At 38.6% G+C, this 16249-nt stretch overlaps 2 protein-coding genes across 3 annotated transcripts; one reads left to right on the plus strand and one right to left on the minus strand.

The window, feature by feature from the left end:
• The first annotated feature begins 342 nt into the window (after positions 1-342).
• On the plus strand, positions 343-3030 carry LOC103707706 (dof zinc finger protein 1-like). 2 transcript variants are annotated; one of them, XM_008792296.5, is made up of 2 exons: positions 343-683; positions 1357-3030. In XM_008792296.5, the coding sequence occupies exons 1-2, from the start codon at positions 660-662 to the stop codon at positions 2320-2322; spliced, it is 990 nt and encodes a 329-aa protein (XP_008790518.1). In that variant the 5' UTR covers positions 343-659; the 3' UTR covers positions 2323-3030. The 2 variants fall into 2 exon arrangements, with proteins under 2 accessions (XP_008790518.1, XP_088579836.1); XM_088723710.1 differs by having other exon boundaries at positions 527-1129.
• Positions 3031-8164: 5134 nt separating this feature from the next.
• Positions 8165-15547, minus strand: LOC103707707 (uncharacterized). Its single transcript, XM_008792297.5, has 3 exons — positions 15077-15547; positions 12997-13145; positions 8165-8674 (listed from the first exon to the last, which is right to left on the minus strand). Exons 1-3 carry the CDS (start codon positions 15260-15262, stop codon positions 8536-8538), a joined length of 474 nt encoding a protein of 157 aa, XP_008790519.1. The 5' UTR covers positions 15263-15547; the 3' UTR covers positions 8165-8535.
• Between the last annotated feature and the right edge of the window lie 702 nt (positions 15548-16249).

Consider the following 16249-nt stretch of genomic DNA (forward strand, 5'->3'; position numbering starts at 1 on the left):
GTTCGGAAGGCCAATTGGTCTCACAGTCCTTGAATAGGAAAGGAATTTTGGCTAGGGACTTGCATAAATGAAGAACTATTCCCTTGGGATAAAAAATTTCTTATACGATTCCTCCTTCCATTCTTCTCATAAAAGAAGAGGAGAGGCAGGGAAAGCGTCCCCATCGGCTGCATCCCGATTTTCCAATCCGCGCACTAAGCCCGGGTGGGCCCCGCCCGCGTGTCCTCCCTTAAGCCCTTGTCGGGGGGCCTCACCTTGGACGCACGTGCCAGGTCACCCCACACGCGTGTGGGGCCCCACCACCAACTCGCCCACTTACACACCGCGTCCTGTCTCTGTGGCAGACTCGCACCGTAAATGAACATAGCGAACGGGCAGCAATGGACAAACGCCCACCCCACCCACACAAGTAGAAATATAAGCATAAAAATTAGTATAATATTATTTTAGAATCCATCACCACATCTCTCTCTCTCTCTCTCTCTCTCAGAGATATGAAAGGCCACAGCACATCACAATTCCACTCAGGCCAGCCAAAGACATTCCTTCTGTGAGGAAAGCTCTGGTTCTTCTTCTTCTTCTTCTAAGGGTAGGAGATTAGAATTGCTCTTCTTTGGATCACAGGAGGCCATCAGGCAAGTCCCACAAGGAAATCTTGCATGGATACTGCCCAGTGGCCTCAGGTAAGAAATCTGAACACAAGATCTGGCAGCTTGGTCTCGAGTCCCGATCTAGAGTTCTTTGTTTTGGTTTGTCTTGGGTGTTGGGGATCCGGGGGATGGGTTTCTTTTCTTTTCTTTGATTGTATTGGGTTGTGTGGGTTCATGAAATTGATGTAAATTTGTTCGGTTGGTATGATGGGAGGGAGGTGAGGTGGTTGTTGCCCCTTTAGAGATCTCCTGGGAGGCTACTGCATCATCTTCTCTTTCTCACCCTTTACTTTCCTTCGGCTTTAAGTCTTTTAATCCTGTCACAACCCCCTCCTTTAATCCTTGAAAGCAGCACACCACTTTCTTTTTCCCACCTTTCCTTCTCCCTCTCTCTCTCTCTCTCTCTCTCTTTTCAGCTTGTGTAATAAAGTAGAGGCATGAAAAAGGGTTGCCTTGTTCTTGTGATGTACCAAGCGCATGTATGTGATTTCTCTTTCATTTTTGTTTGCTATCCATCTCCCATCTCTCCTCCTTTATCATCTATCGATCCTCTTTCTCCAAGGCTTTTGTTTGTTCTCCAAGATCTTTTCTACATAGCTGCTAGCCAGCTGTTATCTACCTTTATCTCTATGTACGTATATATGCTTCTTTGCTGATATCTACCTTCTCCTCTTTGTCCCCATGGGGTTGCGGTGGTGCCCAATAGGAGATAGGGTTGGTGAAGCCCATGGAGGAGCTGGTGTCGTCCACCACCGGCAGCACTACCACCAGGCCTCATCCGATGGAGAGGAGAGCCAGGCCCCAGAAGGAGCAAGCCCTCAACTGCCCCAGGTGCAACTCCACCAACACCAAGTTTTGCTACTACAACAACTACAGCCTAACCCAGCCCAGGTACTTCTGCAAGACCTGCAGGAGGTACTGGACTGAGGGTGGGTCCCTCAGGAATGTCCCTGTGGGCGGTGGCTCCAGAAAGAACAAGAGGTCCACCAACTCCTCCTCCTCCACCGCCACCCCTGCCTCCCCCGCCGCCGCCATCTCGTCCACTGTCACAGCGGCAACATCCATGGTCTCCACCTCCAGGAAGCTGCCACCTGAGCTGAGCCCCACCCCCACCCCCATCTCTCTACCCACCTCCTCTCAGAACCCAAAGTTCCACGAGGGCCAGGACCTCAACCTGGCCTTCCCTCATCACAGCCTGCAGGAGTTCAACGACTTCCCCAACTTGGAAAGCAGCAGCAACAACAACAACAGCAGAAGTAATAGTGGGAGCATTCCATGCACTGCTGTTGGAGCTCTTTCTGCCATGGACCTGCTGAGGAGTGGGATGGGTGCAAGGGGGCTGGGGCCCTTCGTGCCGATGCCCATGCCCGAGTACCCGGCTGGTTTCGGAGTTGGACTGCAGGAATTCAGGCCCCCCACCCTCGGATTCCCCTTGGACGGGATTGGAGGAGAGGGAGGAGGGCATAGTGGTGGCGGCGGTGGTGGTGGTGGTGGTGGGTATGGGGGTTTGCATGGGGTGCAGGAGAATGCTGGTGGGAGGCTGCTGTTTCCTTTCGAGGACTTGAAGTCTGTCCCTTCGAGCACTGCCGCTGAATTTGAGCAAAATAGAGCCCAAGTTGGGGATCCTCCTGGGTTTTGGAATGGTATGATGGGTGGTGGAGGCTCTTGGTAGAATTAAAGAGGGACAGACAAGCAAGCAAGCAGGAGGCTTCCAAGACTCTTAAGAACAATGGAGAAGAGTTGGTGTTTATTTAACCATTTTGTTTTTCCGATGATGGTGGTGGTGCTGGTGGATAACTTTGTTTGGAGTTTGTTATGGACTAACAGCAGACACAGGATACATGGAGTTCCTTCTGTTTACCTTCATTTCTTTTCATCTCTTTTTTTTTTTCTTTCCCCTTCTCCTTGCTTCTCTTTTAGTTTCTCCTATTCGATCTCTGGTCTCTTTGGACATGTGAAGCTTCTTTTTAGGTTGGCTTCAATAGGGTGTCTTAGCAAAGTGGACTTTTGCCTGTATGGTGAAAGAGAAGAAAAGAGGCCTACGGTGCCCAATATTTTTTTCTTTTCTTTTCTTTTCTTTTTCTTGCAGGGATAACATGGGAGGCGGTATAACCCTATTACTTGGTAGGGATCGTTGCACCATTGCCTCGATGGAAACGGGTAAAAGAGAGAAGGATGGGCACCCCTGTGTTATATGTTTTGATGGATTTGGAAATAATGTGGTATTGTAGCTAGAACTCTGGAGTTTGAAAGATTGTATGGACTATTTTAGAAAAAAAAAGGGGGGTGGGTTGAAAGAACGGTCTATTTGTTTATTAAATTATGAAACAAGGGGATTGAATGTAATATTTATGTAATATTATCATGGTTCTCTCTTTCATTTTTGGCTTTTTATCTGTCATTTTTCTCTCCACTTCTGCAGCAGGTCTTTGATGGAACGTCGCATCATCCCAAACAAGATTCTTCCAGCCATGAGAGCACCAAGGGGAAGGAGAGGGAATAAGTAGGTATGACCACACTCACGCTCACTCAAGACTTTTCTTTCACTCCACATGGTATTATATCTTATGTTAGACCATTTGGAGAGGTGGTAATGCGGGCACTTGTACTATGTAACTATTATTTTAATAAAAGGTACAGCCCCCCTCTTCACCCCTCCTTACCTTTTTTTTTTTTCTTTTCTTTTCTTCCTCTCCATGGTCTCAGAAGAGAAAGCAAAACCGAAGTGGATGAATGGCCACTGAAGGATGGAAATTGGAGACCAATTCCCCACCTGCCTCAACCTAAAGCTTCTCACCTAATGATTCCTGCACCTACTCACACCATCTCCATGCATGATTACCCCTTCCCTTGCCCTTCCTCCATGCCTTGCATTTAAATAGCTGGCAAGCCAACTCTCTTCTCCAAGCATCGAGCTTTGGAGCAGGTGGAGGACCCACAAACATTCCCCTGGGGATGAGGGCTGAGGGCTGAGGAATGATTCCCCCCACTTTCTTGATGCTGAACTCATTAAATAACTCCATCATCTATTTTAATACTTCGTTATGCCGGTGTTCTACGTTTGGTTGTCTGTGGTATACCATGGAATATAGCATTATGACCCTGATATCATCCTAAGACTCTGGGAGGGTGCAACCCTCTCTCCCCAGTTTATGATCTTGACAGCAACGTCCTCCTCACAGTACTTCTAGTGCCAAAATCTCGTCTTTGTATATTTATTTGCTCTCTTTTTCGCATGCTATTATTAGTTTATTCTCATCCAGGATTTCAGGTGAAAACATTATTGCATGTACCATAGTTGCTGTGATCAATATTAGCTAACAGGATAGATTATAGCTGGACTGTACCAGCCTTGTCGCATGCTTCGTAGTAATTGGATGACAGCTTCCGCATACATTTATAAACAGTGAAATAAAACACTTGCCCCAAACCTTCGTAGCATCCACCTTGCTGATGATAGTATATAAACAGTGGACCTTTCCAGTTGAGCATCCGGGAAATGGTGTTGGATGATAAACTTGATTTGTAAGATGATATGGAATCCACCTAGTATTCTAGTTGGAGAGTCAAAGTAATTAAGATCAAAAAGGTGAGAGGCCAAAGGTCACAAGAGTCATCAAAGATTAAGACTCTTAAGTTGTAGAACATGAAAAGTCATGGGTTATGAATATGTGAGATAGAAATATTAAGAGTTATGAGTTACATGTAGAAATTTATGATTGTGTTCTATCTATATGATCTTTAGGCTGGAAATCCCTATTATGTGGGTTGACTTCTTAGGCGAATGTACATGAATCGACTCAACTTCTTTTCCTCCCAAATGCATTTTTTTTAGTGTTTTTGAGATCCATGGCTAGTCTTTCTTCTGTGGAGGTTTTTATGGTGAAGAATTCGTGGAGAACTGGAATGGTGTATGTTTAAGTTTTGTTTTAGTTTATGGATGGATATATTTGGTTGGGAAGAGCTGGATTCTAGAATGGAAATGGAAGTAACTCTCATCTTCGGGAGAAATCCTATTTCTATTTTAGAAGGAAATAGAAATGCTCCAATCCTTCATAATCTAATTCCAGCTCTTCCTTTAGTATTCAAATCTTATTCCACCATATTTTAGTATTCAAATCTTATTTCACCATATTTGCATGCAAAAATAATTTTTCAAAATTACTTTTCTATTTAATCAAATTTAAAAAATATTTATTTGTTTAATTGATTTTTTGATTTTGATTTCTATTTCATTTCTGAACCAAACACATCGAAAGAAAATGACTATTTTAAATGCCATTCCAACCTCTACTTTGGTTGATCACAAACCTACACTCTATATTTCTTTAAATTTACCAATAATCAATGGTTTTATTTTAAAGAACCAAAGCTTTTGGCAGGGCACTGCACTTAAAACCCTGCAAGCAGCGGACCAGTCCTTGTCCTTGCACATCTCTCCAAGGCCTAATAAGACATGTACAACAATGTATTTTTCTTACATCGGGTAACAAGCTGATGACACTATTGAGAGTGGACAATCTCATCTTCCATACCTTTCAACGAGATTTCAAGTATACCCAAAAGCTTGGTCTGTGAATGAAAAATAATGAACAAAAAATGAGAGAGAGAGAGATATTCGGATGATATCCTGCATCTTCTTAAATTTGTTAAATTGCATACATGTGTGATGTGGTTCTGTAATATTGTTGTGCATCAAAATTAAGTTTACCATTCAAAGGATATCAAATGTATGATCTGCTTATCAATGTTACCGGTATGGTTTAGAATCGCCTAAATCAATGCATTAATAAACTTTAGTACATAGACACGAGACGTAAGGTAATATATCTGCATTGGGATAAATGCGGTTGCAAGACATCGACTTAGTGATAGAATTTGATGGGAATTTGTATTTCTTTTGTCTACGAGAGAATTGGCCATATGATGTTCCGATTCCAACACAACAATGGTTTCGATTACATGCACAAAATTAGTGCATAGCTTGTGCATGCGCGCAAGTAGAGCAGCAAACAGAGGCAGAAGGCTTACTCAGAGACAAAAGCTTTCATCGTACTTAAGAGTGTTAATCCCAGAGCGAAAGGTTTGTACATGGCTTAGTGTTAGTATCAGGGATTAAATAATCTTGTGATGGGAGGTTTTGGACATATTCATTTCCTAGATTAGGCAGGTTAACTAGAGAAAAACAAGTGTACGCAGAAGCATTCTCAGTTTGGCTTGCAAGTGTTATAAAGAATGAGCCTCAACTTAGTTTGGCTTCCAAGAGTAGTTGATCAGGAAGCTGCATTACTTTTTTGAATGAAGCTTGCAAAAAGTTTCAAGTTAAATCACTTTTACCTCCTCTTCCCATGCCCCAAGAATGGATTTGCCTTTATTCACCCCCAAGGCACTGGTGCAAGTTCTCTTTGTTCGGTCCTTTTCCTTTATCCGACAAGGCACCAAATGTGCTGCTCTTATTGGCCAAGGCATGCATGGCGAGCCATTTGCCCCTGTTGGCCACAAGAACAATGAGAATAACAAGGAAAAGTTGACTCACAATCCCGGAAGCATCTAGAGAGAGAAAGAAACAAATGGTCCTCGACAATCCTGACTTGTCTTGATTGGATGGTGCTCTGTCCTTTCTTGTGGAGGGTAGAGTTTTATTTTTTTCCCCTGCTCCTTTTGCAAGAAACCTAACAAAGTTCCATCAAAGAAAGACAGCATATCTTTCACAAGGCTAGCAGCAGAATTAGAGCAGGTAAGAGAATGACATGAAATGTGTAACTTTTTTTTTCCCCCAGAGAAGAATCATTTGAATCATACACTTGATAAGCCCATTAGAACAAGGTAATTGTCTAGACTGTTGCCTCCAACCATGTATGACCGACGGCGCTGAAACTTGCTCTATCAGTCATCAGAACTCCATATTTTGAGAGATTAGTAAATGTTAGTGACGTGTTGTTGTCCATGATGTATGGTTTTAACTTACTCTTGATTAATTAAGTCACGAAAATGAAACCACATGATACCATATACTTATTTATTCATGGTAGTATGAGTTTACATGTATTATATATAATACATTTTGAGTCAAAACATGTTCCTAGATGTAGTACTTGCTCATCATTGAGCATGTAGTAGTCTTAAGTTCGGCCTAATATCTTAATGGGCGTGAGGTTCGGTCCACCATCCTCCTCAAATTGCATCCTGCTAAAAACTCATATATCCATGCACAGTGTCTTTGTGTGGAAACTTTGGAAGACCCACTAGGAAAGATTGAGCATGGTGAGAACAGGAACCATTAGACTGGATGGTGTAATGAACACTGGCTAGACTATTCTTGAACGTGGACATGATCACCTATGGAAACTAGAAAGATTGCTGAAATTTGGAGAGCTGTGTAATTATTCTGCAGGAGGATCTGAATAAATCTTTTGAATGTCGAACGAGCTGACAAAAGTGGTGTTTCAGTATGCTTTTGCATTTGCTTCTTTTTTTAATTAAAAAAAAAAAGACTCCTTTCTCCAGCCAAGATTTATCCTTCAATTGAGGTCACTGATCTAGAATTTTTGGTAGATGATACCCAAAGAGCATTTCAGATACGTACGGCCCTCAAGAACCTTGGAAGGAGGGACTCAAAAGCACTCCTTGTCGCTGCTACAACTCTCAAGATCAATATATACACAGGCAGGTGTCTTCATCTTAGTTAGCTGCCTTGAATCCTCGATCTCCTTATTTTTTGTGCACTTATAATGCAGTTTTCCCATCCTTTACAATTGTTTAGCTGTTTCTTTATTTCTTCAGAATCCCAGTCAATGCCAAGAAATCGCTCTGGACCCTTTGTAGCAAGTAACTTTATTTTAGTTTCTTTTTGTTTTTGAGAGAAGAAAACCTCTATTCTTGTCATTGAAACTCAGGCAAGTTCTCTTCACTGCTCCCCACCATTAGGAATGTAGAAGAAATGAAAGGGACACCTCAAGAAACCCCTTTTGAGCTTTGTAAGAAAACCTCCATTCTTGTAGCCATTGACAGTAAGGTATGGTTATTTCCACTACTTCTCCATCTCCATCACATCACCAGGAATGTAGAGAAAAGAAAGATGTCTATAATGCAATAAGAGGCCCTAAGTCAGCCACTTATATTACTCTTTTCATAAGAGATGAGTCGGTCTCTAAGACAGTTAATTTTGAAATATTGGCATATATGCACTTAGGTCTATCCGATGTGTCATCCTTTAAATATAACCTTGGAAAAGCTTACCTAAACCACTATCCAGCAACCATAGACTCCAGTATCTCATACCTTTCACCCTCAAGTCACAAAGTCCTCCATTGAATCGTTTCCTATCCGCATTTGGATTTAAATTCTATACCTATTCTTATATTACCATCTCAAACCACCAAAGCAACCCAAGCACCTGAAATTTGACTCGGGAATGCATCACCATCGAAAAGTTAATTACCTGAGAATCCAAACTCTCGAAACACCGTCCATTATCGGTTTCATTCACTATTAGTCATGCCGAAAGAAGAAAGAAGAAAGAAGAAAAAAGATCATTCACCACTATCGTTCCATACATGAATAAAAGCCCAGAAATGGATGTGGAATAATAAAAAAAAAAGTAACACCACAAATAGCCGCAAAACAAATTCCTTCCCAAAGAGAGAACTGTACCAGAAAAAAAGATTGCAACCTGAAAGTCTACAGAGAGCTTTAATTTATCAGACACAGCATGACAAACATTTCCAGCTTCTTTAAGTGCTTTCTGTACAGAGATTACAAACCACCTACTAAAAGACTTAAGGGCTACTTGCTAGTCCATGATGGGCTCCACATTTTGTAGCATATAGGGATCCAGCAATCAACAAAAAAGATATCAACTGTGATATCTGTCGAGCACTGCCATTCAATTACCTGCATTGATTCCAAAGATGCGGACCTTGTGCATGTTAGGCAATTTGGCGACAACCAACACAATCACTGCAAGCGTGTTCAGGAAAAGCATTGGATGCTGGTAGTCAGTTGTGTGGGAGGCTATCAAGTACCTGCCAGGAAAAATAAAGGAACCCCTCAACATGCGTCAGGAAATCAAGGCTTAAAATTCTCGCTTGAAGGTCTCTCTAGGCATATAATACAGGAAGCAACAATTAGAAGAAAATGGATCAGAAGTTTATTTTTAATAGAATAGAGTCATAATCAATTTGAATTTAGGGCATGATTGCAACTATATTTGTGCTAAAAATTCAAGCATTTCCATATAAAGCAAAAAGAAAAGGCACAGCAAAGCATGCTTTATGATTTTTAATGATTGTAGCACATATGAGCCATCATGTAGTATTTTTCCAACGGAACCAAAAACTCAGTAGAGGAAAGTGCAATTGAATGTGTCATAAGGCAGGCTTCTCCCATGAATACTAAAACCATGTTTATTTTTTAGCAGAGAACCCCTGATACCAACAGATGACAGAATAAAGCACAGAACAATGCGGCAAACATCAAAAAATATAAACTAACAAATTGTTACAAATATATGATTATTATAAGCAGCTCGCTACCAATTATTCAGTGAACTCTTTCGCCAATATAATGTTTCATGTATAGCAGCATAATATGTCAGAACAATACTGGTATGACTAAATTAAGGTCATCAATATTTTAATCCTCATATTTGGGTCCATCATTGCACAACTAGAAATGACATATGCTAGCCAGATTTAAAAGCAAAGTGGCCAATTTAATATGAGGCCAAAAGACAAATCCAAAATAGACCTGCATATAACAAGCCCACAAAAGCACAATCTTTATGGCCTGCACCCAACTAGGTTGTGAAACCATATCTAAAATGTGAACCTATAATGATAACCAATCAGGTTAACATGAACGAGAAGACAAGTATTGACAAAACATGGCCTCTTTCGATGTATGTTTCTTTTGCCTTATCTCAAAGCACAAACTGTTTATAAATTTCTAGACCATGTTGATTGTATTCTAGTTCTGCATCATTACATATCTCGCCCTTTCTGGGGTTTTAAAATGTAAATTGTTCATTATTTTCTTATTTTAAAAGTTTCAAGAATCATTTAGCAAAAAACATTCATATTGAAAATCGATCAAATTGATGTGGTTTTGTCAAATTTGAAGGCCACAAAGAAGCACCAAACAAGTAAACTTTGTCAGTAAGAATTAATAATGCAAAATCCTATTACTACACATTCGAAGTACTCTGCATTACCGTAGACAAACACATGAAGTTCTGGAACCAACCAATCTGCATCACTTACCCATAGTCATGGAATTGCATTCTTGAGCTTATCATGGAACTTGCATTCACTAGGCCAACAATATAAAATAGGTCATATTTAACCTTTTGGTTAAGTAACCATGGAGACAACACATTATAGTTAAAAGGGTTTTTTTGCATGAATACGTTTCTAAAAATTCAAATTTGCAAGAATACTCTCTTCATATTTATATTTATTTCTGTACCCTCATAAAATACTGTTTTTGCACAAATGCCCATAATATAACGATTTTTCTAACACCGTTAATAAAAATCATATTTATTTTAATTAAAAATAAAATAGAATTTTGAAATTACTTTTTGGTTCCCCATCGCGATCGTCTTATAAATGTTTATTTTTGCACATTTATCCATTAAGGGTATTTTAGTCATTTTAATTTGAAACCGTTAATTTTTTAACGGTGTTAGATGGCGTAGGTACATATGCAAACAAAAATAAAAAAAGGGTAGAATCGCAAAACAAGTGTTTTACGAGGGTATACATGCAAATATCAATTTTGGAAGGGTATTCATGCAAAATTCGATATTTAGGAGGTACTCATGCAACAAACCCTAGTTAAAATTTCTAATAAGCTCCTTGTTTTGCTACTAGAATTCTTGTTTAATGTCAAAAAGTCATTGTGATAGAGCAAATGCAAAGCAAACTATGATGATCTAATATCAGAACCACATGTTCTAAGAATGGTCCAAGTGAAACACCAGAGTCACTGCAGCTCATTTTCTTCACGCATTTTGAAACCAAAAGGGAGATAAATGCATTAGTAGATACAGATAAACTTATAGTTAAGGGTTTCACAATGTACTGCAAATGTGGTTGCCGAATATTCTATGTTCATATGATTACAAAATCTGCATGAGCAGCAATAACTATTGCCATGCTTCTTTCTGGACGGTAGTTGTTACCCCTACATGTCATATTCTTTTCCTATTAGAGTCTCTCAAGATCAAGACTTAGTACCCTCACTAATAAAAATCAAAGTGCATGTCCCTACCATACCATATCTTACCAGGTCAACAGGTTATTGCCATAGTACAGTGGTTCGTATCATCCATCCTACTGGTATTACTACCCAACAGTCTATATAGTACTACAAAGATATAGGCTTCCCTAAGTACTAGTGACATGTATAACACCTAAAATGCATTCTTATTGTGTAAACGCAGTTATATGTTGTTCTCCAGTAGGATTTAAGCTCATTCTTGTTGTTGATGCATCAGAAAGTTCTGTCATGTTAATTTGTATGACAAATTCCATAAAACCATACAGTGCATAACTTAAACAGTAATCAACATATACATTTAATAACTTATGCCTTAAGTCTTTATAGATTGGTCAAAAACTAATTATAAGTTTAATATGTATTCACACACTAGTATAAAGAAGTAAAAAAATATTGATATATCTTTCCATGCCACTACTTGCCAGGGGTTAGAAAGGTACAGCTAGCGCACGTACTATGCTGGCCCTAAGAAGCAAAGGCATGATAAGCAATAGCCTAATCCTTGCCATCAAGTGCTCTTCTCAGTTAAGCCTCCAAATGTTTTAAGAAAGTGTCCACTAATAGATTGAACCTTCTTTTTTGTGTTTAAGCAAATGGAGAACAGCTCTCAGCACTCTATTTTACTAAATTTCATAACTAGAATAAAGTGTTAGACTATATTCATGAATGTTCTTCCAGTTCATCATTTCATTCTCACTTGAAAGAACTGAACTACAACCATAACAATGGATATCAAATAAGCAGGTGATGCAGAGAATGGAGAATCGGGCCGCACAATTAAGTTACATTGCTGAAATAATTTCAAGATCTGGTTTTTACTCTTTAGAACAGCATAATCAACAAAAGAGAGCAATAAAGGGGTAAAAAATGGAGAAAAGAAACCAATAGAGAGAGAAGAATAAAGATTAGAGAGGTACATAGGTACAGATAGAAGCACTACAATGTTCGATAGAGAAGAAAAGAATTTCAATCAAATCAGTACTCAATATCACCAAAACAGACTTTACATCATCCCTCCCCTCTCCTTTTATAGCTAAATATATAATGAGACTTACTAAATAACACTTCTAAAGTCAAAGAAATAAAAAAGGAAGAAAGTAAGATACATTCAAACTTTGTCAAAATTGCAAATCCATCTCAAAAAAATCCAATGCGAAAAGCAAACAAAATTCAACACAATCCTAGTAAATTAAAACCTTGACTAACCCAGACTACAGATATAATAGCACTTTTATACACCTATACTTTTCAGAATAGGACACAGAATTTAGATCAAAATTGCTCCAAAATTGGGTAAAAAATTGAAGAAAAAAAAAGAAAATCAAATCTTCTCCCAAGGTTCGGTACCGAGATTGTGAATCTTGACTGAAACCTAACAATGTTATGCATAAAGAACCATAGGCTGACAATCAGGACAATATAGGTTCTCTTTATTTTCATTGATAGATATAGTTCAGGCTGCAATCAGTATAAACGACCCCTTAATAGAGCATGCTAAAGCTCGTATCATGATTTTCAATTATAAGCTAGACATTAAAGATCTCATGCTGCATGTTAAGATGGGAGATTGTTGTTATTATAGGTATATTTGATCATAGCCTGAATTTCTATGACTATGAGCAAAATGAATACACATTAAGTAATTACATTAGCATTAGTACAAAAGAGCATGAATTTTTTTATGGTCTTATGTGGAATTAAATCCATCCAATCATTTCCCAGGGGTCTCCAAGGGTCCATTTTATCTGAAAAATTCATTAAAAAAAACATTACTTTGAATACTTCAGGTAATTGCAACCAAGTTCAAAGCAGACATATTATGCAACAAATTAAGCACAAAGTTCTTATGAGCACACATGAGGCAAATTATTAGCACATGCATGCCATACCACATATATATAAAGAGTTTCAAGAAGTTAATTATATATAATAAATTATTAAATTATAGTGGATCATGTATGCCTTTCTGAATATCTGAGGTATCTTTCTGCAAATGGTCCCTCATGATTTTCAAATGTCAACAAACTGGAAGTCAAATGAAGGCAAAAATGACAAGAATACTTACAGAACCACAGGAACCACAGTCAAAAACTTCCGATTACGTGTAAGCTGCTTGCCATTGTCCATCTGCTCCCACCAAGTCAAAGTATTGTACATACCCTGATCATCAGCAAAGGGAGTTCCTTTCTTCCAATGGAAAAAGTGATAGGTTATCTGCAACATAGGATTCAATCAGACCACTTGTAGGAGTTTAAAGAGGCCAAAAAAAAGAATGTGATACGACTCAAGAACATGTAGAAACAAAGAAAATTTAAATAATATGCCTGAAATTACAAGTAGAACAATTGGTTCAAAAATTATTAAATTCAAATGCCTAAGTAAAAATAATGAAAGAATTGTACTAAACCAGAAAAGCCAGATGCCAAACACATAATTTCTTGCATTTTTCATTGGAACAATCTGCAAGTCTAGGACTCAAGCAAACATATGTTCCCACGAGAACAACACAAACAAGTTCATAAGATACAACCCTTTCTAACAGCATGCATACCCAAGAAAAGTCTTCTTCACTTTGTTTCCCAATAATTCAAATGAATCAATACAGTCACAGCTGTAGAATATGCTATGACTGAAATATACAGCTGGCTTTCCTTAGTGTCAAATCACATAGGAATGCCCAGCAAACTTCATCAGTGCTTATGTTATTTCAGGTTTCACAAATCAATTCTCTTAGCACCTAGCTCCATGAAAAAAGGTTGTTCTCTGAAATGCACCAAGACATAAGTGTAAATACAAAAGACCGGGGGCGAAAAAAGGAAAGCATTCATTCTGTGTTATGATGTACTGTATAAATTGCAAAGTACTGCTCAGTAAAAGATGTCCACAAAATACAAGGTTTTTATTTGAGTTAGCATCAGAAACGTATGACAGTTAGGCCTGAGTTCTTACGACAACACACATGAGAAAGAGAGAGAGAGAGAGAGATGCGCAAAGGAAAGAAACAATCAAGGATTTGTAATTAGATAACAAAATAACCAAATTGTTAATGCTTTATAATTTGCCAATGTAGAAATAAGTGCTAAACTGAGTTTGCAATTCCTTCAAGCGAAAAGGGGACCGAAACCATGCATACAAGGAATTTTTGCAAACTCTTCAGATTCGATAATTTTGATGACTTACATAGTCTATACAATCCCCTCAGAAATGCGGTCATTAGCAGACTCTAATAGCCCGGCTCCACCTTGAGAACCAACATCACGAACAATCACTTGCATTCCCTCAACTTCAAAGTCTAAAATTGCATTGATTTCAGGTATTAATTGTTTCCTAATCCATTATAGAATGAAGTAGAGCATGGATTCATCATTCGACTGCATAAGGACTCAAATTTTCAGCACGCTCCCGAAAACAAGCAAAGCCATAAACTCAATAAAGCTGAGTTTAACAAAGAGGAAAAAAATGAAAGGAAGGAAAATCATGACTCCGTCATAGTCAGTTACATATCAAATTCCTCAAACATGAGCTCTTGTAGAGAAGCAACACCAGAGAGACTTAGAATTGACATGGAGTAGTCTTACATGTAAGAGTCATGCTTCCAACATTCGTAAAAAAGATTTCCCCAATCACTATGAGTATATAATGAGAAAAGGTTTATTTATAACCTAATTTATACGAATTATGGAACAAGTCTGTTTTCCTTCTCAATCGTTCGAAACATCCTTTTTTTTAACTGCAGAAGATGGCTAATTTGAGCAATCCTAGGATACCCAAACGAATTCCATTAAAGAACAAAAACACTTCGTGGTCAAATCAATCTCGAAAAACCACTAAGACAGCTAATGTTCCCCCAATTCTTTCCCACTTGTAAACGGGAAACCTATAAATCTCTAAATCCCAACATCTGAACACACAAACAAACACATATTTAGAAACCCAAAGCACTCCCATCCAAAAAAAAAAGAGAGAGACACACACATCTTTAGACCTCAGATTCACGAAAAAAGATCAGAATCCCTCAAATTTCATTAAGCCAAAAGAAAAGAAAAGGCAAAAATTCATCAATTCACCAGAAATCACTATTAAAATCAAATCTTGCATCATAATATCTAATTTTCGACACAAATAGGGAACAAGAGAGGGCACACCGCAAAGTGGAACAGATTGACGACGGTCCAGGCCATCCCAGGGGTGCAGCCGAAGACCGAGAGCACGAGGAGCCACGAGAAGAAGAGGATAAGGATGTAGGTCGTCCACACCCCGGGATACATGAACCACTCCGTGTTCTTGTTCAGATCCGCCGGCGGCACCGCCTGGACGTAGAGTTTCGCCATCGCCTCCTCCTCCTCCTAAATCTCTATCTATATAAATCCCTTTTTCCTACTCTTATATATATATAGAAATAGACGAAATCGAAACAGGGGAGGATTCCGACTGGGACTGGAATAGGTCGATCGAGAGAGGAGACGAGAGAAGCGTTGGGTTTTTATAGAAGAAGAGAGGGAATCGCGAACGGAGGACGGAAGGAGCGTAGGAAATTTCAAAGGCGGAGAGCGAAGGAGAGAAAGAGGGAGAGAGAGAGAGAGAGCAAACGAACGATCGATGGGTCAATGGGAGATACTTTTACTTTCCGATGGCTTGCGCCGGCATTGATCGTTGGCCTTGTGTGGACCCCGTGGAATTAATATTAGATTAGTCGGTTTGGATTTGTATCAATGCGCTTTACAAGTTGAAATAGTATAAATTTACCATCCTTGACCTCCTTTACTGTTAATTCTTTCCACTTTTCATCCTCTCTCTCTCACCTTTGAACTTACCACCACAAGCATTGGGATGATTTTGTAATCTTTATAATTTCATAGTTAAACTTGATATCATCATCATCCTCACTGTGGTTGTTATTATTATTATTATTATTATTATTATTATTATTATTAATCATTTATGTGTCAAGATGAATGACACATAATACATTAAGCTTAGGATACTAATGGTGCTGATTAGTTAACGGTGTTCGTACGTGGGTTTTAGTAGATATTGTGCACACATTATGGTCATCCCTTAAGTCATCATGGTGGATATAGTATAGTTTTGTGTAGTATAAAAGATTTTAAAAAAAAAACTCTATCATTAGAATTTTATGGTAGCTATTGTAGCACTTAAACTGAGGTGGACCACAACAAAAAAAGAAAACCTAAGCAAAATAATGTGATAAACAATATTACTTTTTAGTCTTTAGAACATATGTTGAAGTAAAATCAATACAAAGAATTTATATTTTATAAATATAATTTATATAGAAATAGTATAAATACTTTTTG

This window comes from Phoenix dactylifera, chromosome 6 (genome assembly GCF_051530095.1).
Source record: "Phoenix dactylifera cultivar Ajwa chromosome 6, Ajwa_hap1_PhDact_Kaust_v1.1, whole genome shotgun sequence".
NCBI lineage: Eukaryota > Viridiplantae > Streptophyta > Magnoliopsida > Arecales > Arecaceae > Phoenix > Phoenix dactylifera.